At 35.5% G+C, this 24,836-nt stretch overlaps 3 protein-coding genes across 3 annotated transcripts; all 3 read left to right on the top strand.

The window, feature by feature from the left end:
• Positions 1-362: 362 nt before the first annotated feature.
• Positions 363-11,733, top strand: LOC142519019 (MADS-box protein SVP-like). Its single transcript, XM_075621894.1, has 9 exons — positions 363-517; positions 890-1,083; positions 2,071-2,155; positions 9,912-9,973; positions 10,066-10,165; positions 10,419-10,460; positions 10,550-10,597; positions 11,263-11,390; positions 11,508-11,733. The coding sequence occupies exons 2-9, from the start codon at positions 902-904 to the stop codon at positions 11,512-11,514; spliced, it is 654 nt and encodes a 217-aa protein (XP_075478009.1). The 5' UTR covers positions 363-517; positions 890-901; the 3' UTR covers positions 11,515-11,733.
• A 930-nt stretch (positions 11,734-12,663) lies between these two features.
• LOC142519247 (guanosine nucleotide diphosphate dissociation inhibitor At5g09550-like) lies at positions 12,664-19,485 on the top strand. Its single transcript, XM_075622196.1, has 13 exons — positions 12,664-12,927; positions 16,204-16,266; positions 16,459-16,542; positions 16,758-16,865; positions 16,940-17,112; positions 17,375-17,486; positions 17,715-17,795; positions 17,890-17,952; positions 18,215-18,316; positions 18,415-18,539; positions 18,649-18,859; positions 18,979-19,053; positions 19,122-19,485. Exons 1-13 carry the CDS (start codon positions 12,841-12,843, stop codon positions 19,173-19,175), a joined length of 1,338 nt encoding a protein of 445 aa, XP_075478311.1. The 5' UTR covers positions 12,664-12,840; the 3' UTR covers positions 19,176-19,485.
• Positions 19,486-20,000: 515 nt separating this feature from the next.
• On the top strand, positions 20,001-22,875 carry LOC142519854 (uncharacterized). Its single transcript, XM_075622872.1, has 2 exons — positions 20,001-20,909; positions 21,772-22,875. Exons 1-2 carry the CDS (start codon positions 20,871-20,873, stop codon positions 22,873-22,875), a joined length of 1,143 nt encoding a protein of 380 aa, XP_075478987.1. The 5' UTR covers positions 20,001-20,870.
• Positions 22,876-24,836: the final 1,961 nt, after the last annotated feature.

Raw genomic sequence — 24,836 nt, 5'->3', positions numbered from 1 at the left:
GACTTAAAAACCAAATTAAATCGATTTGATCATGAATGGATCGGATGATCGTCACTCTCCCTTTATCTATGAGACGAGTCAACTCTACCGATATTTATAATAAAAAATAATACTCTTAGCATAAAAAATAATATTTTTTCATGGATGACCCAAATAAGATATCCGTATTATAAAATACGACTTGTGAAACCGTCTCACATAAATTTTTGTCTAAAAAATATTACCGATTTAAAAAAAGAAAAGAGAAAAAATCGGATCAACAAGAAAAAAGACAAACGAGAGGAGAAAGAAGAGAAGACAGATTATCTAGATAAATTAGATATCAAGAATCGAAATTCAACACTCATATCATATCCGACCCGACGCATTGGATCCCTAGATATTACCATTGGAGTCACATCATGCACCAATAGGATAGAGCATAGAGTCAGCTGTGAATAGTAAGCTTTTCAGCTGACTTTCTCTCTCTTGTCAACCGTCTAGGGCTTCTTGATTTTGGGTGTTTCTCGTGGAGGAGGTGATGTCCCTTCTTCCCTGAATTAGCAAATGGAATTTCGATTGCTTTTTTTATTGACGCGGAAATCTGTCGTCGGATATGTCTCATCTTTCCCTTCCTTTTTATTGCTGTGAAATTTGCCAGATTCTCTGCCATTTTTGTGCTTATTTTCGGTAAACCAAGGGTTTTGTTTGCAGATTGTTGTACTTGGATACACGGTTCCTTTTTCTTTATATAATATAAATATATATATATATATATATATATACATACACATTTTAACTTTTTTATTCCTAAACTTCATCAAAAACCACGAAGAAATCTCCCTATATCATCATGTTACTAGTGTCTGCATAAATCGCTTATTCCTATTTTCTATATTTATTTGTGTAGAGATCCATAAAAATGGTGAGGCAAAAGATTCAGATCAACAAGATTGACAACCTAACGGCGAGGCAGGTGACCTTTTCGAAGAGAAGAAAAGGGCTCTTCAAGAAAGCTCAAGAACTCTCGGTTCTCTGTGATGCTGAAATCGCCCTCATTGTTTTCTCTGCTACTGGAAAGCTTTTTGATTTCTCCAGCACAAGGTTCTCTTTTGCTCTCTCTCTACAACACTAGCAACACACAAGCTAGCTATCTTCTTTTTCATCCATCCATCTTTCCGTGTTCTTCTCTAAAAATGGCTGAATCTTGAATGCAAATAGTGTATCAGCTTAAATTGTACTGATTCCGTACCGTAAAATCCCAAAGAAATCTTCATTTAATGATGTTCTTATTTTGCACCATCAATCAAATCAAATAGTACAATGTTTGCCATATATTGTGATGTTTGATTTTGAATAAATATGACAGGTGTATCGATCAAAAGTAAAATCTCACTTACATAAAACACAGTCAGATCATTTGAGATACAAGGGATCCTTTTCTTTTCTTTTTCTTTCTTTTTTTTTTCGGGTGGAATGAAGCTTAAACTTTTATGAAAATTGTAAAAAAAAAAATTATTTTTTTAAATAAATAATGAAGTTTTCATCATGTGTAAAGTATAAATTATATGGATTTTTTATAGATTAATGAATAAATAAGAATCTGTATTCTTATCGGTAAAAATTATAAAGTTGTAAATCAAGGGTGTCGTGTTGATTAATTAAATACGAAGAAAAGAAAAAGATGGCAATACTTTAATTTGGTGTTTTCTCATTCAAACCCTCTTCTCCTATTATTTACGATCTCTTTGTTCAAAATGGATGAACTCTATGATTTCAATGAAGAAAACGGGTGTTATCCTATTGAGTCGACTTGAAATTTCGCTATTAATTCCTTTTATTTTATCATATACTATTTACCTATATTTTCTTTGCCGATTCGAAAAAGATCATTTTTCATGTTAATCAAAATGTCGCATATACATGCATGCAATTAGATTTTATAGATTCAAGAATTGTAACATGAACTTGATTGCATATGAAAATTATGCCATATTTATCATGGAAACGTGTTCTTGTACATACTCATTCAGTTGACAATAAGGAAACGAACGTTAACCCAAATATTTTACTGTTTCTTTTGTTTTGAAGCATGATGCAACTCATAGAAAGGTATACTGTGAAAACGGAGAAATCTAATAATCTAAGCCAGCAACCTCTCCTTATCGATCAGCAGGTTATTAAATTACATGTTTTCTAACTTTTTTTATGTAATATTTGGGATAAATGGCGATTTTGGTATAATATATTTATCTTTTTGTCATGTTGATTATCTATTGTCCTATTTGCCCAGCGTTTTGCCGACATGATGCTGATGTGTGCAATATCACATCATCACTCTCGATGAAACAACACTAAAATTGTCAATATTTTACAGAGGAAAAATTACAGTTCTAGTTCTGTAAGTTGACATGATTTGGATTTTAGTCTTGTAACTTGTCAATATTTGTTTTGCATCCAATAACTTGGATTTTTTTTTTGTTTTGGTTGTTTTTTTACCAGAAGTCATTTAACACATAAATATTGTTTATTTGACATCGATGTTCTATTACGTAGCTTTTGTAACGAGAATAAACATATATTACAATATAACCATAAACAAAAGGAAAAAATAAAACAAAAAATACAATATTTCAAAATCAGAAGAAAAAGCTTGTAGTTTCTCTTTATTTGTTCTGAGAAAGATTTTAATTTGTATAATATATGTTTTATTTTTCTTATATGAGTTGTGTACTAGAACACCAATGTCAAAAACCAATATTTGGTTGATATAGTTTATTCGGGTGAAAAATGACCAAAACCAAAAAATAATTCATTGACAAGTTGCATGACAAAAATCCAAAATATATCAATTTACAAGAATAAAATTGTAATTTTTCATTTGAAAGATAAGAAACAAAAATTAAATCTGTAACGCCCCATATTCGACGACTATCTTCATTATTCTAAGACGAGTCTTAGTCTCGTCTTACTACTCCTAGGGTGTCACTCATCCCAGAATTGCCCATAATCATGCACACTTAACTTTGAAGTTATTATATGAGGAACTCCCGAAAAGAAGATGCACCTTCTTGACACGAGGTAGTACCTATCAAATCTTTTAGGTACTTCTCAACTGCACAATCTCATACTTGAACAGATTTGGAATCTCTCTCATTCCGATGTGAGATCGATTTATTCATGTTCCCTTCGCTTATAAGTCTGTCAGGAGCCGCTCATTGTCCGTGCAACCTTATGGCACTGGCCATCACTCCCCGCCCACTTCGACCCCGGGCGTCACATCCCACTAGCTTCCGCTTGGTTCGTCCCTAACCACACACCGTACTAAGAGAGGTCGGATTTGATACCAATTGTAATGCCTCAGATTCGACGATTGTCCCCACGGTACTAAGACGAGTCTTTCTAGTGTTCTAATATCCTCACTCCTCACTCACACGAATCCTAGAAAATTTCCTAGGGGTCACCCATACCAGAATTGCCCCATGTCAAGCACGCTTAATTTTAAAGTTCTTATAAGTCTTTTTGGTATTCCTCAACTGCACAGTCTCATACTTAAATAATTTTGGAATCCTTATCATTTCGGTGTGGAATTGGTTAATTCATATTCCCGCACCTTCTTAATATGAGTAGTACTTATCAAATCCTTTAGATACTCCTAAACTGCGGAGTCCATACCTAAAAGGTTTTGAAATCCCTCTCATTCCGGTATGGAATATGTTCATTCATGTTCCTTTCACCTAGAATTCTGCCAAGAGCCGATCATTGTTCGTGTAACCATATGTCACCGGCGATCACTCCAAGCCCTCTTCGGTCCCAGGCGTCACATGACTGTAACGTCCCAGATTCGAAGATTGTCCATACTAAACCAAGACGAGTTTTTTTAATGTGCTTGTGTCATTACTCACACGCACTATAGAAAACTTCTCAGATCGTCACCCATCCTAGAATTTCCCCAAATCAAGTACATTTAATTTTGGAGTTATTATTTGATGAGCTCCCGAAAAAAATATGCACCTTCTTTATATGAGTAGTATATATCCAATCTTTTAAGCAATTTTCAACTGCACAGTCTCATACCTGAACAGATTTGGAATCCCTCTCATTCTAGTGTAGGATTGGTTCATTCATGTTCCCTTTGCCTAGAGATCTGCCAGGAGCCGCTCATTATCTGTGCAATCTCATGGCACCGGTGCCTCTTGTACTCTTCGGTCCCGAGCGTCACATGCCCACAGCTTTCGGTTGGTTAGTCCCTGGACCACACCGTACTAAGAGAGGTTGACTCCGATACCAACTGTTATATCTTAAATTCAACGACTGTCCTTACTGTACCAAGACGAGTCTTTCTAGAGTTCTTATATCCTCACTCACAAGCACCCTAGGAACTTCTTAGGGGGTCACCATCCCAAAATTAGTTCAAGTCAAGCACACTTAACTTTGGAGTTCTTATATGATTAGCTCTCGAAAAGAAGATGCATAGTAGTGCCTATCAAATCTTTTAAGCACTCTTCAACTGCACAGTCTCATACCTAAACAGTTTTGAAATCCCTCTCATTCCGGTGTGAGATCTGTTCATTCGTGTTCCATTCACCTAGAAGCCTGCTAAGAGCCTCTCATTGTTCGTACAATCTCATGGCACCGGTGATCACCCCCGCCGTTTTCGGTCCCAGGCGTCATTGAATCTCTGCATGAGCATTTTATATTGCGAAATTCACAATGACATTGAGTTCCTACATTTTTCACTGGTCAGTTTTGAGGAGTTGTGTCTCAAGTACATTTGACTTGTATGTGCTTCTATCTTGTTGGTCTCATGTGCGACATCTGGAGATAATAAATATGAAAATAAATAATAAACTTGACATCGAGATTTATGTGGAAAAATCTTAAAATTATTGGGTTAAAACTACGGCCAAGATGAAATGAATTTTATTATAATATTTTATGGTGTACAATCACTCACTGTGTTTCGAAAGAAAATACACACTCGGTAGATTCCATCCATCTGCAATTTTCAACAAAGCCGACCCCAACCACCACCATAAATCCTTGTCTGCCACCAATGGTTTGATAGCTATGGAAGAAGAGTTGGAGGCATTAAACAAGAATAAAACTTGGGATCTTGTTATGCTACCACAAGAAAGGAAATTCATTGGAAACAGATGGGTCTATAAGATCAAGCGTGATGGTAATAATCAATCGTGCTAAACTGTTGGTAAAAATTATGCTCAGAAAGAAGACATTGACTTCAATGATATATTTTCTCATGTGGTTCGGCTTTCATCACTCATAGTAGTGTTAGCATTGTGTGTGATGTTTTACCTACATCTAGAACAACTAGATGTGAAAATAATGTTTCTTCATGGAGATCTTGAAGAAGAAATCTATATACTCTGGCCATAAGGTTTTTCAGAAAAAGGTAAAGAGAACTTGGTTTGCAAGTTGAACAAATCTATGTACGGTCTCAAACATGGTTCGCCGGAACGGGAACGGCTTATGCCGTTCCAAAGTTCCGGGGTGGGTAGGTGATGGCTTGTATCGGCGTTTCGTATACCGAAAACGGGGATATAACGGTGGAACGGAACCGGAACGCAATTCGCGACGGTTTTGTTTTGAACAGTCGCTATTAGCGACGGTTTTTTGTATGTAGCGACGGTTTTTATTCAACCGTCGCCGATTTAAATCGACGACGGGTTTAATAAAACCGTCGCTAAATTAAAATCGGCGACGGTTAAATAAAAACTGTCGCTAAATTTCGCGACGGTTTTTCATAACACCGTCGCAAATTCGAATCAGCGACGGATTTAATAATGCACGTATCTTTGCTTTCTAGTACACATAATGCAATTGTAGGTCCTAATGCACGTATCTTTACTTTCTCGATGATATAACATTTACATGTACCTTTCTATATAAATATTTGTTTTCATCAACTTATATTTCATTTCTCATTGTTATTATATTATCATATGATATGAGTAATTTAATAAGCTTAACATTAATTTCACTAGGAACATTGAAAAGCAAAGCACATCGGTTGATGTGAGATGGTGAATCTTGAGTCTTCTTCTCGCTGCATCCATCAATGGATTACTAATAAAGAAGAGATTGCAAGTCAACTATTTCTATTGAGAAATTTTCATTACAAAGTGTGAAAAAAACTAAGTTAATTATAAAATATTTCTATTTTAATTGATGTTAAATAATTTGTAACATCACTCTATATAAGATTTGATGTTTATTATTAGTCCATCACTCTAAATTGATTCAAATTTGTGCGAACTTATATATATCCAATCGAAAATATTTTAAAGTTTTAATTAATTAAATACAAATAATTTTTAATAGTATATTTAATTTTTGATATGGTTGGAAATATTTTAAATATAATGACGATATAAATTGTGTTCAATAAATTGTTAATAAAATTCTAAAAATATTTAAATTTTTTATTTACATCAAACAATTTATTTAAATGATATTTATTTTAATTTTTATATTTCTAAATATTTTCCAAAATTTTTAATTTTTATATATTTATAATATTTTTTTTAAATACCCGTTCCGCGAAATTTCATTGTAACTGGAACGATAGCATCCATTCCGATCTCCGCGACCGCGACAGCGAACCATGGTCTCAAATAAGCGCCAGGATGTTGGTACAAGAGATCTGCTTCATATATCACGAGCCTTGGATACAAGCATATATCAAAAGGTCTGGTGATGATTATATCATTTTGCAGTTGTATGTGAATGACATGTTGTAGCAGGCACCAACAAAGATCAAGTCCAATAATTAAAGGCATGTTTGGTTAGGGAATTTGATATGAAAGACTTGGGATCAGTAAACAAGATTCTAGGGATACAAGTTCACCGAGACAGAAATAACAGAAAAATTTGGCTTTCCGAGAACAATTATTTGAAGAAAGTTTTGTAAAGTTTCAATATGCAAGACAGTAAGCCAATCTCGACCTCCCTCCTGTTAACTTCAAGTTATCCTCCGAGCTGTGTCTTAGTAGTGAAATAGAGAAGATGGAGATGTTTCAAGTACCATATGCATCAGCAGTGGGAAATTTGATGTTCGCCATGATCTGTACAAGACCAGACATTGCTCAAGCAGTGGGAGCAGTTAGTCGGTATATGGCGAATCCTGGACGAGAGCATTGGAGCACTGTTATGAAGATCCTTAGATACATTAAAGATACCTCAAATGCTGCATTATGTTATGAAGAATCAGATTTTACACTCAAAGGCTATGTCGATTCAGATTATGCATGTAAACCTGATAAGAGAAAATCTACTACTGTTTATGTGTTTATACTTGCAGGGGGAATAGTAAGCTGAGTTTCAAAACTGCAAACAGTTGTGGCGTTATCTACAACATAGACATAATATATGGTAGCTACTCAAGCTTGTAGGAGGCAATATGAATTAAAAGATTATTGGAGAAAATCTGGCACAAACAAGAAAAAATTCATTTGTTTTGTGATAGTCAGAGTGTCTTATATACATCGCAGAGAATCCAGCTTTTCGTTCGAGGACTAAACACATTGGAGTTCAATTTCATTTTGTGCGAGAAGTAGTAGAAGAAAGAAGTGTGAATATGTAGAAAATTCATACAAAGGACAATGTATCTGATTTTCTGACCAAACCAGTGAATACGAATAATATTGAATTGTGTAGATCCTCAAGTGGCATAGAAGAAACGTAAGCAGCAGGAAATAGTAAGATTGAAAGGATTTTTGGAGATGTATTTGATTATCAATCAAATCTTCAAGTGGGAAAAATGTCAGCAACTTGATTGCAGGTTGGTGGCAGACAAGGATTTATGGTGGTGGATGGGGCATACTTTGTTGAAAATTGTAGATTGAAGGAAATTGCCAATACACGGTTTCATACGAACGAGGAACTCTATAAACAGAGCTTCGTCCCCTCATTCAGATAACATTTCTGCATCAAGTATTTTCTCTTATCTTATAACATTTGAGGACGTAGTTCTATAATATTAATTAGGTGTTGTTTGTTCTCCTGTATTAAGAGACTGTGCGTTCTTTTTAGAAACACAGTGAGTGGTTGTACACCATAAAATATTATAGTGAAATTCTTTTCATCTTGTCTGTGGTTTTTACCCCAATAATTTTAAAGATTTTCTACATAAATCTTGGTGTTTTCAATTTATTCTTTATTTTCATATTTATTATCTACAGATGCCGCACGTGAGACCGACATATTTATGTAGCTATGTTATACTAAATAGAAGGGTAATATATATACTTTATTATAGTTACTTTGTACATGGACTAATTATAATACCAAATGCCTGATGAATTCTTTGAATCTTGATTCAGAAAAACTTCAAACGATTTCCGACTAGAATTCCAACAATTTGTGTATGCTTACTTTTTTGTTTATGATTATTATAAAGCAATATTTTTTAAAGAATTTTAAAGGTTTCCTGACAATAGAAGATATCAACACAGAAAAAATACGTTCTTGATTTGCCAAATTCAAAGGAAAAAACGCTCATTTATGGTTTATCATTTCTATGCTCTTTAGTTGATTAGGAATTAAGTAGGATTTTTGTTGAGTGTAGACTGTTAGTGCTTGGTCCAACTCAAAATTTGGATATAATTTCACTTATAACGTGCACAAAACTTTAAAAAATGAAGATCATTTCAAGTGTTTTGTGTACATATATTTGTAATCATATTCGGACTGATTTATAGATGGAAACGATATAGAGGAGGACGGGCTAATATACCTTTCTGTACTGAAAATACAAATGAGCTGCAATAGCTATGTTATTGAAATATTGCTCGAAGCTCGAATTGAGCACGATGCTTTAGATTCGGCCCTTAGACCTGAGCAAGAAACCGCTCAAGATAATTTTCTAAAAACTGAAATGTATTTTAAGAAATTATTTTAAAGCAAGCATCAATAAATAAAGTAACCATGCAGAAAACAGAAAGTATCCCAAGATTTATGGAGGTATAGGAGTATGATCATCACTTTACTTTACTTTACCTTAATGCCAATAGACCAGTTATCATGTTCTCAATTTGTGCGTGTGCAAGATTTCAAACAAATGCAAAACAATCACATTTTCTTCTTGCAAAAACAATCTTAAGATATTTAAAGAACACATAAAACATAGGGCTATAGTATCCATAAATTTATCGATCTTATATATCTAATATTCTAATCTTCACTATATACTCATGGCGTACGATAGATTGCGAGAGCAATGGCGGAACTTGTCAATTATTAGTTATTGGAAAGTACAGAAAAAACCTAATAAGCAAATATCTTAGACAGTACATACGAATTAGCAAAGGGTATAGATTTATTAGTAAAGGTGTTAGTTAGCAAGCTTAACACTATGGCTAAGGCTCTCTTGCAAGAGGAGAACGTGTTTAGAAATCGAAACAGATGAAATGTCAAATGGCAAAGATGCTATCTTTCTTTATCTAAAGATCTACCTTTACCGGACGTAGTCTTTCCGTAAAGGTACTGGCTTATGATATACATGATCAAAAATCAATGGCTTGTGATTTTAGAGTTGATTTAAAAACAATTTACATGCAAACAATATTACACAAGTCATGTGGATATCAAAGCATTTATAGAGCCAAATCATCTCTAGCTAGACCTGGATCCTGTATCTATGAGATTTTTGCTTATTTGTAATAAAATCAACCAAAGAATGATCTAAAAAAGCAATCTGCTAATGGATCGAAATATTATCTTCAACGAGCCTCGAATCATCTACAAGAACTTGAGGTTCTCTTTGATAATGCCATCTGTTTCAAAGGGCCATAACAGAATTTTGTCTGATAATATTTGATATTACGTGTATTGCGCGAGGGAAAAACCTTGTGTGTTTTCTAGCCCTAATAACCTTTCCAAACATATAATTTCACTCTTATTTGTCGTTTCAGGCCGCAGGCACCAGGCATGACATGCTCAACAAGGAAATTGTGAAGCGGACTATCGAGTTACAGTATGTTGTAGCATCTCCTCACTCATGTGGCTTGTTCAATCTATACGTATACACATATCGAAATGATCCCTGGAACGAATTTATCCCGACAGGCAACTCAAGGGAGAAGAGCTTGAAGGACTTAGCTTGGACGATTTGATGAGACTAGAGAAATATGTGGAAGGTGGATTAACCCGAGTTGGAAAATTTAAGGTTAGGTTTTTTCAATTCTATTAGGCTCTTTAGTCCACTTAGGGTCTATTACTACTGCTAATGCAATAAGAATAATTTATGAGAATTATTTTAAATTCATTTACTTTTCAGTAATGTTTAAATTCCAAGCATATTTACTGAAAAAATATAATTTGTTATGTCGCATATATATTTCATTATATATACAATTACGAAATTATATTGCATGTTATGCTTAAAATTGCAACTTAATTGCTATATTTGAATGTCACAGGATGAGAAGTTCTTGAATGAAATCAGCATCCTCAAGTCTAAGGCATGTACTGAAACCAGACCTGATTTATAACCTTGATTTTAATTTATCCAAAACATTAATGGCCGTAAAATGTTGTCTAAAACTTCCAGGAATCAGAGCTGATTGAAGATAATGCACGGTTGAAACTCCAAGCACAGGTGAGTTTTAGATTTCCCCGAGCATCTGTTTTTGGTTCCGCTAGTTGTTTGTGATTTTACTAGTTCTTTCTCTATACGTACAACTCTCATTTCATGACCTGTGTGATCTTTGTACGCCATAAATTTTATGGTTTCGATTCGAATGGTTAATGTAATTGTTGCTGTAGCTTACTATTGATCAAACATATTCCATTGAAATTGTTCGTTTGGAAGTTTCTCGTAAAGTTGATAATAGGTTTTCTTCTCCATCAGGACAATGGGGTTGTTATGATCATTACTAAACTTGTTGAAGAGATGAGAGATTAAATTAATAGTCAGAAGAAGAATCAGATTAAAAATTAGGATATATTTTGGGAAAATCAAACTTCCATGGAACAGAAGCAAATGAAAGGCTTTCAGAAAAATTCTCTTATATATAATCGAAAATGAAGTTTTTATTTTGTACATGACAGATTATCAATTAATAAATGCTTCCAATTTTTTTAAAAAATCTCATTTGTATTGAACTTTTCATATTTGGAATGGAATGATATCATGATCAAATTTTAATTTCATGTTTGAAAGTATTAGATTTAAAAAGAAAAACATGAAACATACATTGTTAATTAGATTAGATGCATTAGAAAGTGTGTGTATAATACATTCGATAAATGTTTTTTATTCAGAGACATGAAGGCATGAGAATCGCAGTTGAAATTGATCGAGGGAATTCAGCCTGTTCTATTACCAACAGTCATAGCTTCACGGTCTGTGCTGAGGACAAAAGCGACTCCGACACTTCCCTCAGGCTTTGGTACGTTCGGAACTACACATACTTGGAATATTTTTTGTGCTTCTAGTAAATTAAATTGTGTAGACCTATTTTATTTTAATGAGAAATTCAATTTTACTTGACTACCAATTGTTGCAGCCTGTAAACTATTCAATCAAGGGAAGGGTTGATGACATGCATGCAGCACTGGAGAACCGGGTTCTCATAATTTGGGTTTATAGATACAAATTTATATATTATTGTATAAAATAAGTTGGACCGGAAGTTTCCGGTTTAGGGCATGATATTAATTTCACTACTTACGAGGTTCGAGATGTTCATTTTTAATTGGGAATAAATATAGCAACAAATATATCAATCTTTATTGAGGTAACAAAAATAACTTGGAATAGAGTTTGTCTTTATGAAACGAGTCGATCTGGTTTTTATATGTACTAAAAAAAATGATTTTAACGCAAAACTAATATGTTTTTATGGGTCGGGTCGGATATCTGGTTTACAAAATTGACATTGATGATTTCATACGAATTTTTATGAATTATTTATTATATCCTTTTCCTGCTAAATTTATTATTTAAAGAACTTGGTATATGATTTTTTTTATTTTACAAATCAAGGCGATTATACATCAATTTTTTTAGATTGCAATATAAATATAGTCTTAATATAAAAGATACAAACTATCATAAGCATCAAGCTAAATTAAAATACTTGTGAAAAGTAGTCCATTTAATTTTAATATATATATATATATATATATATATATATATATATATATATATATATATATAATTCATATATAGCTTGTTATTTAAGAAAAAATTATAGCGAACGGTAATAAAACACATAAATTTTTTAAATTGTATATCATCGATCACCATCCAAATATAGACAATTATGTACTTAGCAGTTATTTAATTATTATTTTTAATGAATCATTGTTTAACGTTTTTATTCAAAAATGTTAAAATGCTATTATAATTTATTTAAATTTTAAAAATTTTGGACAAATAAAATATTATTGGAACTTTGAATACGTGATAGGATATGAGGTACAAAATTATAATGAAATATTTAATAAAAAGAATTGATTACTAATAAGATTTTAATCTATCATGTATCAATAAATTATAAATTTATATTTTAAATCAGTTTTTTTTTAAAAAAAACCAAATCTTTTTTTAAAAAACCAAATCTATTTATTTTTGAAAATACATTATTACACTATATAATAGAAATTAAAATACCCCCACGCTGAAGACTCGCTCCCATGCATGGCACAGAACGTGTCCGCTTCGTAAATCTCCCACTGTTCTCGTTTTCCATTAATCCTCTTCTCTCTCCCTTCTTCACTCTATTTTCTCCTTTGATCCGTTTGTTGTATTGTTTTTTCTTCCCCTCTATCTCTCTGGAATTTTTCTGGGTATTTTTATTTTTGGGAATTTGAGGCGAATTTAATTTGTTCGTCGTCATGGATGAAGAGTATGATGTGATTGTTCTGGGAACTGGACTAAAAGAGTGCATTCTCAGTGGCCTCCTCTCTGTTGATGGCCTCAAAGTTAGTACTATTAGTCTCCACTCTCCATGCATGGATTTTTGTGAATGAATGTAGGATTATGTGAGTGATTGCGATTGCTGGCTTTGCATCCCGTGATTTCTTGTCCAATTTAAAAGGTTCTTTGATTGAGCCCAGTAATTTTCTGGGATGATTTCAATATAATGTAAGATGGGATTTATGCACGGATGCTATATTATTTGTATGATTGCGTCTTTTGATTTTGCTTGCAATGATTTTCATGGTCTGGTTTGTGGGTTTCTTAGATTAAGCCCAGAATTTTTTTGGCCTTTTACAGTCTGATATAAGAGTCACACAATCACTTGTTCTTTCTTGTTTGCAGTGTCGATCATGTTTGTCTTTGTAATAGAAAGATCAGGATCTGATGATTTCTGGATTTGTAAAATTAATGGTGTGTTTTGCACTGCATAAATGCGAAGACATGATCGTAAATCAATCCGTGTCCAATCATTTCCAACTTTTGATTGATTTGCTATGAATCTTCCAACTTGGCATTTCCAAGTTTTGATGTCCACTAACTAGTGGCTTGATCATTTGACAGTTGTGAAATTTGATGTTCACTTACCCTCATCATTGCTTTAGAATTTATTAACAATGCAGCTTCAAAGATTTAATCTTGTTGTGAGGCCATTTACTCTAATGATAATCAATGATCAAACAATAATGGTTCGACTTAAAACTGCAGCAGCAAATTGTTTAAAATACTTTAAAACGGACCTCAGAGCATAGAAAAATTTCGGCATGACCTCCCTGTAAATAGGACATCCCGAAAAACTCAAGCAGCAATTTATATCAAAATATACTCCCACTAGAGTTATTAAAACAAAACCGAAATTAAACAACCTATAGCCGCACTGGCCAGGACTAAACAGAAATTAAAACTTACCAAATACTCACCAGATCATAAATATCACAGAGTCGACTCAGAACATCACAAAACAACCAAATAATACTCCAGATACATGGGGCATCTCCCCGGCAAATAAACTACAATACAAGACTGAAACAAACCCAAGACATACATATAGACTAACTGGGAGACTCCACTGAACAGAACCAAGCAATGCAACCTCAATCCCGAGCTCCACTGGCGGAACCTAAGCCTGATGCTGCAAAACGACTCGGGAGATCTACCATGGTGCCCAATAGCAACCACAGTAGCCCCCAGTAAACAACTGAGGTTAGGATTCTGGTATGAAACAGTCCAACAATAACATAAATCATGCATAATCATATAATGAAATGTGATATGCAATGCATGAAAGGCTCAACGAATAACCGGGATAACAGGAGCCAACAAACGGTACGATAACAACTGGAATAATGCTCGAGCAACAACACAGGGGAGCTACATCGTCATGCAGCTAAATCGCCCTGCCAAGTATGCGAGGTATGCCAAGCTGTGCTGAAATAAGACCCCTGACTCGGCCTCCATACAGCTGATACGATATAACAGGATGTCATAACATAACAAACTAGATGACACAACCCCAGCGCTTACCTCAAAAGGCTGCACGAACCATGGGATTGTTCAATCACATCTACGATCTCATGTATAGGCTTATCAGCCACACAATGATCCCGAGATAAACAACAGTGCCAGATAACAACGGATATCAACAATGGCTAACAAGAACGATAGGGCTCAACATGAATGTCATAATTGTATGCCCGATGCTAAATGCCAATAATATGTCATAATAATAAACATAGATCACAACGAAGGCATTTAACAATTTACAACAGTCAATAAGTCATAAACACGATCCATGTAACACAGAATGCAATTAAACATAATTTATGTTTTACCGTCGTATGTTACCGAGTTGTAACATACCTATACCGACTGATAACGACAACAAGCTTAACTTTGATCTCCTCGGCCTAACAATAAGATAATATAACAAGTCGAGTAAATTTCCAATACAATAACAATATTTCCAAATTTCAGCTTGTACCTATGCTAAATTTTAAGATCAAAACTTAACCAAAACTTAACCAAAATATATTTATCAAACATGGTTGGAATCCTAACTCAAAAACCCATATTTCATCAGAAGATGTCAACAAGAAATTCAATCATCTTGACATAGATAAACACCCACAACCAGAAATCTAGAAAAACGAATTCTGTTACGGTTTCAGATTCGGCACCTATGACCATAAAATTCATATCTAATTCATTTTTGACCCAAATCAATATCCGCCAAATGGAAATGAAATACAACTTAAATATCTTAGTTTTTATAGAAGAAACAAATTCCAGAATCTGAGTAGATTAATGCAAGAATTAACAAGAACACGCTGCTACTCACACATTTCGCGGATAGAACTCTAATACTGCGTAGTTTCAGTAAAACAAGCATAACTCTCTCAATTCTTAATGGAAATTAACGATTCAAGTCTCATTTCGAAGAAAAGACATAGCTCTACAACTTTTATTTTAGCCCAAAATACAGAATCCGACTGCACGAAGGTCGTAATTTCGAATTACAGTAGGTATTCTACACAGCTCAAATGCAGAATTTGGTTTCGACACATTTTGGTAGAAAAATTATATCAAATCCGTTTCTTATCCAAATTCAATGATTTCAGTGGCTATAGAAAGCTAACAAACAGAGATACAAGTTCTATTTGAACCACAAGTCAAGATTCTTAACGGACAATACACAAAACTTCGAATTTCAGAAGCACGAAAACTGAACTCACCAAAATACTGCACAGAAACAGGGTCACGAAATGGAGCTTCGATCTGCTCGCCTCCTTGCTCAAAATTCGCGTTTTATGGCTCAAAACGAAGGTACTGATGTAAGGAAGACAACCCCTCAAACCGATCGAGATTTCAACGCCGGACGGAGGAGATATCGCGATTTTTCCACATCTGCTCCAAGGGTTGCGAAAATTTGGATTTCTTCTTTCTTTTTCCCTTTTCTTCCTTCTCTCACTTCTTTTCTCTTTTCAATGAGATATGTGTGTATGTATATGTATATTTATATATTGTGTATTTGGTTACTCAAATAGTAACTCAAGCCCATCTATCCCGATCTGTATTTATTTTGATCTAGTGTGTTATTTAAACTCTATATGTATTTTATATCGTTAAATTCTCCGATATTCTAAAATACATATTTCTAACACACTTCTCAAATTTATTTGGCATAAATAATTATTTTAATTTACAACTCAATAATTATTCTAATTATGCCAAAATTACCGGATAATTAATTACAGGGCCTTACACTAGTATTCTCTGAGCAGGTTCTTCACATGGACAAAAATGACTACTATGGAGGAGAATCCTGCTCTCTCAATTTAAATCAGGTAATACTTGATGCATTCATGGAATATATGTTCTCTCTTATCAAATGCAAAATACCAAGCCCTTTGGTCAGTTTTATAACATTTATAAAAACCGTGTTGATCACATAAAAATAGTTGATTAGAGTAAATAGCCACATTATTATTGATGGGGCTTCCCCTGTTTGTTTTAACCATTTATATTTTGTTCCACAGCTCTGGAGACGCTTCAGGGGAAATGATCAGCCTACAGAGCAATTAGGAGCAAGCAGAGAGTACAATGTTGATATGATTCCAAAGGTATATGAGATTTTCTGATGATATTCACTCTTCTGTCTTCCTCAGTTTTGCCTCAATGCTCCAAGGTTGATCTGTCATTTGGATCCATCAAATCTCAAGCTATTGCAATACCACTTTCCTCTTGAGTTTCAAGTTCTGGAAATAGATATTTGTCTAATTGCATTTTTGAAAATTTAATTGTTAAGCTTTAGTTGGATATGTCTTGTCTTTTCTAGTTCATGATGGCAAATGGAACATTGGTACGGGTGCTTATCCATGCGAATGTTACCAAGTATCTGAACTTCAAGGCAGTAGATGGTAGTTTTGTCTACAATAAAGGAAAGGTATGCTGCTTGGGTAAAGTTTAACAGTTCTTTTTCTATCATTCTCCTTATCTTATTAAACTTAATCCACTCAGATCTATAAAGTTCCTGCATCTGATGTTGAAGCACTAAAATCTCCATTAATGGGGCTGTTTGAAAAGCGACGTGCAAGAAAGTTTTTTATTTTTGTGCAAGAATTCGAAGAGAACAATCCCAAAACTCACGAAGGGATGAATCTGGATACAATCACAGCAAGAGAACTTATTGCGTTAGTTTTTCAGCATTTCATATTATTCAATCACGCTGCAATTTTTGTCATTTTCTTGATCTTTGACAGAGATTTGAATATCTATTCAACTAGTTAATGCAAGGAATTATCCTTTGTTAGCTCCTTATCAGTTAATTTTTCCCATTGAATTTGATGAATCACGTATCACAATGGTTATGGAATTACAGAAAGTTAGCTTAAAAATTGTTTGTATGAACACCTTTTAATTTAAATTAACAACCATCTTTGTTTTCTGATGCAGAAAATATGAACTCGAAGATGACACGATTGATTTTATTGGCCATGCTTTGGCACTGCATAGTAATGATAGTTACTTGGATCAGCCAGCTATGGATTTTGTCAAGAGAATGAAGGTAGATGTTTTAATCAATTGTAGTTAGCATGTCTAATGAATATCAAGCTTTTCTTTTCTTTTTTAGCCTCGCCTTTTAAGCTTAGAACAAGGAGCAGCAACAACAAATCTGTTAGATGTATTGTTGCTTTGAGAATGTAATTTATATATCAGTATATGTGTATGCGTTATTGGAGTTTTTCTTACTAAAGAGGTAGCGTTAATAACTATTATTTCATTCTCCGAAAAGCTGTATGCCGAATCTTTGGCACGCTTCCAAGCGGGATCTCCATACATCTATCCACTGTATGGACTGGGAGAATTGCCTCAGGTTTGTGTGCCTCGATTTGTATATCGATTTCATGTTTAGAGTCATCTTCATTTAGTTGGTGCATGATTGAGCATGCATGTATCACAATTCACAGGCATTTGCACGCTTAAGTGCTGTTTATGGTGGGACATATATGCTGAACAAGCCACAATGTAAGGTAATGTTTCGACTAATTTAGTCTTTCTTACCAGAACAACCTATCTTCCCTTGGTATCTTTTTCAAGCTTCATACCTTCTTTGATAAAGAAATTAAACAGTTGCGAGAATTTCTTTAAAGTATATAGAATCTGTTTTCAACAGAGGCTTCGACTTTCATGTTTACTGAATTTTTTAGGCTGATGCCAAATGCAAACATGAGAGGTGTTCCTTGCGTTTAAAATTTCAATCCTTCTAATTGTTTTAGATTTTCCATTTTACAGGTGGAGTTTGGTGCAGATGGAAAGGTAATTGGAGTAACATCTGAAGGAGAAACTGCTAAATGCAAGAAGGTCGTCTGCGATCCTACGTATTTGCCTGATAAGGTTAGAATGACGCATCGCATTCGAAAACGAAAGTTCATAAGTTGCAAGTTCTTGATGTCCAGAAAATAGTGTAAATATGACTACCTATATCCACACAGGTTCATAAGGTTGGAAAGGTTGCCCGTGCTATTTGCATCATGAGTCACCCAATTCCAGACACCAATGAGTCTCACTCAGCCCAAGTCATTCTACCACAGAAGCAACTTGGTCGTAAATCAGATATGTGCGTCCATTAACTTCCTGATGTCATCTTTTGCATGCTATGAAAAACTGATCTTGTATATCATTATATCATTTTCGTCTCGAGTTTGATCGTGTCTCTGATGCTAAAGGTATCTGTTCTGCTGCTCATACGCTCACAATGTGGCACCTAAAGGAAAGTATATAGCATTTGTTACTGCAGAAGCGGAAACTGGCAACCCAGAGGTCGAACTGAAGCCTGGAGTAGACCTTCTTGGACCAATTGATGAAATCTTTTATGAGACCTACGACACATTTCTACCCACCAACGACAATGATGCTGACAATTGTTACATATCTAAGGTGTTATGTTTGTCTATTTTCCTATCGTGTTTGTCAAGACTGACATTAATAAACGCATACATGTAACCTTATCAAACCGTTTCTTGTCAAGAAGTCATTCTTTTCATCGTGTGTTTCAGAGTTATGATGCGACGACACACTTCGAATCCACAGTTACTGATGTGTTGGCCATGTACACGAAGATAACTGGAAAGGTAGTGAATTTGATTTGCCAACATCACAGAAACTTCTTGATTTTATGTAACTCATTATGTTGTTCTAGGTTCTCAATTTGTCGGTGGACCTGAGTTCGGCCAGTGCTGGTGCTGAAGAATAAACATCTTTTAACGTCCTCAAATTTTCATGGATCTTCAACTTCTATTTCTGATATACGGACAACTTGAGTGCGTGATTTTGTTGAGACAATTCATTTCCTAGAAATATATTAGGACAAGTGTGTTAGGTCCCTGTAGTATCTTTTCATTGTTTTACTCTATTTTCTTGAGTTGTTTCTCCTTCTCGTTGGAATGCTGTAGTTTGATCTCATAAAAACAATTGGGACTTCGATTCAAAATCTAATTCTGAAAAGGAAATAGATTTGTCTAGTTGTATCTGTAATCAACAGATTTAACATACTTCAATTTTCTATCTCATTGTTTCTTGTCAATAGTGGGTACAAAAATATATATATATATACTAGTTACTCTGCACACGCGATGTGTGTATACACGATCTTTTTAATCATTATCGATTAGCTAAAGTGAAATTTGACAAATTATGGAGGGACTAAATTGATATTTGAATTGTTGAAATAAAAATAAATAAAAATAAAAGTGTGTGTTGAAATTAAAAAAAAAAAAACAAAAAACAAAAGTGCAAATCATATAAGGGTAAAATTGGAAGAAAAAATTGGTGTCCTCTCTAGTTAATTATTATCATGTTCTCATACTTAATAATATAGTATAGATATAGTATAGATAGTATAGATATATAAAAGAATAGTTGACCCGACTCATATCTCGAGTAAAAAATAATACTTTTATATTTTTTAATAAATATAGTCTGATAAAATATGTGAGGCCCAGTACTTAAAATAAGCCCAGCTCATTTCCCATTTTTATTATAATTACCCAAACTATTTCTATGAGATAGCGTACAGCAGATTAGAGTTCTCTTCCATTCCAGTAGCTTTCGGCCCTTCTTCGTGACTTTCTGCCTCAGCCGCGTTGCTCCGTTAGAGGCTGGAGTTGAAGTGCAGCACCTAGCCATCTTCTTCCTTCAATCTATTAGCTACTTTCCTGCCATGAATCGGTAGGTGACGAGCTCGATTTGGCTTGATTTCCAGCAGCAGTGCGCGTAGCTTCGATTCGGATTTAGGTAAGGTTTTAGCTTCGATTTTTGGTTGTTCTTGGTGTATTAGTTTATAAAAGTGAAGAATTGAGCTTTTCCCCTAATTTCCAGCTAGGTTTCCGGCGTGAACAGTATTTCTGGCAACTTGTTCCGGCGAGCCACCTTTGCGAAATTAACGTTGTGCATTCTAGCTTTGAGTATTGAGGTATTAAGTTTGAAATTCCATATTTTGAAAGGTTATATAGGCTGTCCGGATTTCGAATTTTAACCGAGACGATTTATTTTGGTTTAGTCGTTTGGTATGCATTGTATTGAAGTGTATAGCGAATTTATATTGTAGGTTTTATTGTTGGGCGAGTTCAGTCGATAATCCTTAAGAATTTGCCGTGGTATTGTAAGTTGCAATTGAGGTACGTTCAAACCTATATCATTATGACGCTTATATTGGCGTGTAAGAATATTCGGTGAATGTTGTTTGCTATTATGTGCTTTGAATGTTTAATTTGATGCATTCATGCATAAATTGTATTGGCATAACATATTGAGCCTTGACTCCTTTGACGGCTATTTATGTTGAGATATATTGAGTCATCAGAGGGACGAGTGGGTTAGGATTAGCCACATTCCCAGATGACAGCTAGGGACGAGCGACTTAGCTACTCGCATTCCCGATGCTACGTGCATGGACGAGCAGCGATTTGATGCTGCATTCCTGGCACGGGTGGCCACTGTTACTGTTGATGATGCTATTCGTTTGGACTCCATTTGGTATCCGTTATTCCATTGTTACCATTCATGCATCGCATGTCATTGCATTTACTTGATATTATTACATGTCTTTTATATACGTCGTGATTTTACTGGTTTGTCGTACTAGGGTCCGACCCCTGTTTTCTTTTGATGTTGTGGTTGTTTTTGATGCCATAGCAGGTCATTCCAAGGGTTTGACGCGTCTGGTGGAGCGTCAGCGAGTGGTACCCAGTAGTCAGTCGGTTGGTGTCAGAGTTCCCAGATATTTATATATATTATTCTGGTTTGATACATTTGCCAGGGAGATGCCCTGTGTAACTGTATGATGATGTTTTTATGTTGTTTTGGATTTTATTTGTGGTTATTGTGTCTAGTCCTGGCCAGTGCGGCTGTAAGATGTTTGTTGGGTTGGTTGTGAAACTGGTGTTATTTCCGAGCGTATATTGTTATTGTGTTTTGAAATTTTTTTGGGATGTCATACTTACGGGGAGGTCATGCCGAAATTTTCTGTAGGCCCTAATGAACGTTTTAAACTCATTTTCGCTGTTTACACCATTAATCCTTGTTGTGTGGTAATTAAATATTAACTAAGTGCACGGGCCCTGACAGTTTGGTATCAGAGCGTAACTGGGATACGCTCGAATTAGAGTCTAGGACACTCGAGTTTAGGCACAAATAAAATGATTGTGCATGTGTTTGATTATTTGCTCTTACTTGTTTATATATTTTGAATTAATTGTATCTGCATGACTAGAGCATATTAGTTTAAATTTATGCTCTTATACTCAGCCGATTATTTTTCTGCCAGTGGATTAAATCCTTGTGTCTTGTAGATGGCACCGGGACGTAAGGGTAGAAAAGGAAAGGAAGTTGTTCAGGAATCTGAAGCTCCTAATGTGAGAGGACTTAACGAGACTGATTGGGGAAGACGAGGTCGTCGTCCTCGTGGTGAAGCACGAAATGTTAACGTTGAGCGTGAAGTGGATCAGTTGACCAGAGGAATGGGTGAAATGGAACTAGTGATATCCCGATTTCAGAACATGCGTCCTCCTCGATTCTTTGGGAATGAAGATGGTGAGAAAGCTATACCATGGCTAAAAAGTATGAAGCGTTTGTTCAATATGTTGGAGCACACCCCTGAATTGCAGCTTAAGTTGGCTATTTGTCAATTAAAAGACCGAGCTCAGTTATGGTGGGAAACTACTGAGGAAGCTTTGAAAGAATCAGGTGAAAGAGTTACTTGGGATGTATTTTGCGCTCAGTTTGCTCGAGAGTATTCACAGCCTTCATATTATTCGGCCAAGGAAGCTGAATTCAATAGATTGACTCAGGGTAACATGACTGTAGTGGAGTACGCTTCTCAATTTTCAGCGCTTCTTGCCTATGTTCCTCATGTTGCTAGCAGTGATCGGAACAAGCTATCTCATTTTATGCAAGGATTGAATCGAACCATTTGTACTTTAGTGGTAGCTGGAGCGCCTGTTAATTATGCCGATGCTGTTGAGAAAGCCAAGAATGTGGAGGCGAGTTTACTTTTGGAAGAACCACAGTCAGTTCAACCAGGTTTTCCTCAGAGTTTCGGGGGCAATGTGCCGATGCCAGTTGGTGCACCACTATACTGTCCTTTACTGCCGTATCAGCCTTCGCAGTCTTATCAGCAACCAAAGCAGCAAAACTTTAAGGCCAAAGGGAAACAGTTCAAGAAACAGACTCGTAGTAGTTCTTCTAGTTCTGGCAGTCAGCGTGGAAGTTCAGTTGGGTCCCCAGGTGGAGTATTTTGTGATCGTTGTGGTGGTAAGGATTTCAGCACTCAGTGTACGGGAGTTCACGAATCTTGTAATATTTGTGGGCAAGTTGGACATTATGCTAGAGTATGTCCGAATACAGTGAGACAACAATTTCAGCAACCTCAGTTTGGTCAGGGTTTTAGAGGATAAGCAACTAGACCTTTTGTTCCGACTCAGTCTTTTCAGTAGTCTAGCTATCCTCAGCCTAGAGGTTCTGCACAGGAGCGTTTTCCCGGGCCACAGCAGGCTAGAGTTCATGCTCTAACTCAGGATCAGGTTCAAGACGTATCTGTCTTATTTTTAATCATCCCGCTCGTATATTGATAGACACAGGAGTATCGAGAACATTTAAGGTTGGTCCTTCAGACACTCAGAGCAGCACAATTGTATGCAAAATTTTTTAAATGTGAATTCTGGCTGGACAGAGTTGTATTTCTGGGTCATGTTATATCAGCTCAAGGAGTATCAGTGGATCCTAGTAAAGTGGAAGCTGTTATCAATTGGCCAACACCGACGAATATTTCCGATATTCGCAGTTTCTTGAGATTGGCAGGATATTATAGGCGTTTTATTGAAGGATTTTCTATTATAGCAAGGCCTATGACCCAATTAACCCAAAAAGATCGACGTTTTGAGTGGACTGATGAATGTGAGTCAAGTTTTCAGACTTTGAAGGAAAAGTTGACAACAGCTCCAGTGCTAGCTTTGCCATCAGGCTCAGGTGGATATGTTGTTTGTTCAGATGCATCTCTAAATGGACTTGGATGTGTTCTAATGCAAAATGGGCGAGTGATTGCATATGCTTCTCGTCAGTTGAAGCCGCATGAAACCCGATATCCAGTTCATGACTTAGAGTTGGCTGCTATTGTGTTTGCATTGAAGTTATGGCGTCATTATCTGTACGGTGAGCAGTTTGTGATTTATTCGGATCACAAAAGTCTTAAATATCTTTTCTCACAGCCTGACTTGAACATGAGACAACGTCGATGGATGGAGTTACTTAAAGACTTTGATTGTGAGATTCAGTATCAACCAGGGCGAATGAGTCTTGTTGCAGATGCTCTCAGCAGGAAGGTTCATAATGCTATGCTGACATCTTTGACTATCTCTAAAGTTCACGAGCACTTGGGAACTTCAGGATGGACTTATCAGATCAGTGGAGACTACTTTATAGTGTCATCTATTCAAGTTGAGCCACAGATTTTGTCCAGAATCAAAGCAGCACAGAAGACCGATCCGCATATTCATAGATTGAAAGAATTGTCTCGAACAGGTCAGACAGAAAAGTTTAGTGTTGCTTCAGATGGTAGTCTGCGCTTTAATGGTAGACTTGTGGTTCCTAATTTGATAGATCTGAAAGAAGCCATACTAAGGAAAGCACATTGTAGTCGACACAGTATTCACCCAGGAATTCGAAAGATGTATCATAACTTGAGAGATCATTATTGGTGGGAAGGTATGAAGAAAGATATTTCTCATTTTGTGGCTAAATGTTTAACGTGTCAACAAGTTAAAGCCGAGAGAATGAGACCTGGTGGAATGTTACATAGTCTTGAAGTGCCACAGTGGAACTGGGAGCACATTGCTATGGATTTTGTGACTCATTTGCCTCGTTCTAATCGTGGTTGTGATTCGATTTGGGTGATTGTTGATAGATTGTCTAAATCAGCTCATTTTATCCCGTATGATCGTACTTGCACTTATATGAAAATGCCGAAATTGTACATTGATCATATAGTGAGATTGCATGGTGTGCCAGTAACCATAGTATCTGATCGTGATCCAAGGTTTGCTTCGAAGTTTTGGGGAAGTTTGCAATCAGCTTTGGGTTCAAAGTTGGCTATGAGCACTACCTATCACCCGCAGACAGATGGTCAGTCATAAAGAACCATCAAGACTCTAGAGGATATGTTACGAGCAGTAGTGATGGATTTCAAAGGTGGTTGGCAAGAATCATTGTCTTTGGTTGAATTCTCTTACAATAATAGTTTTCAGGCAACAATCGGTATGGCACCATTTGAAGCTTTGTATGGAAGAAAGTGCAGATCGTCGATATGTTGGGAAGATGTAGGAGAAAGACAGATGTCAAAACCATAATTTATTCAAGAAAT

The sequence above is a fragment of the Primulina tabacum genome, chromosome 11 (assembly GCF_025594145.1).
Source record: "Primulina tabacum isolate GXHZ01 chromosome 11, ASM2559414v2, whole genome shotgun sequence".
NCBI classification, from domain to species: domain Eukaryota; kingdom Viridiplantae; phylum Streptophyta; class Magnoliopsida; order Lamiales; family Gesneriaceae; genus Primulina; species Primulina tabacum.
This window is presented reverse-complemented; position numbering and strand designations above follow the sequence as displayed.

Coding starts and splice junctions, on each gene's coding strand:
- LOC142519247 (XM_075622196.1), top strand. CDS start 12,841: ATGGATGAAGAGTATGATGTGATTGTTCTGGGAACTGGACTAAAAGAG. Junction 12,928..16,203: donor TCTCTGTTGATGGCCTCAAA/GTTAGTACTATT, acceptor TTCTCTGAGCAG/GTTCTTCACATGGACAAAAA. Junction 18,540..18,648: donor CTTGGTCGTAAATCAGATAT/GTGCGTCCATTA, acceptor CTGATGCTAAAG/GTATCTGTTCTGCTGCTCAT.
- LOC142519019 (XM_075621894.1), top strand. CDS start 902: ATGGTGAGGCAAAAGATTCAGATCAACAAGATTGACAACCTAACGGCG. Junction 1,084..2,070: donor TTTGATTTCTCCAGCACAAG/GTTCTCTTTTGC, acceptor TTTGTTTTGAAG/CATGATGCAACTCATAGAAA. Junction 10,461..10,549: donor TCAGCATCCTCAAGTCTAAG/GCATGTACTGAA, acceptor TAAAACTTCCAG/GAATCAGAGCTGATTGAAGA.
- LOC142519854 (XM_075622872.1), top strand. CDS start 20,871: ATGGACGAGCAGCGATTTGATGCTGCATTCCTGGCACGG. Junction 20,910..21,771: donor ATGCTGCATTCCTGGCACGG/GTGGCCACTGTT, acceptor TGTGTCTTGTAG/ATGGCACCGGGACGTAAGGG.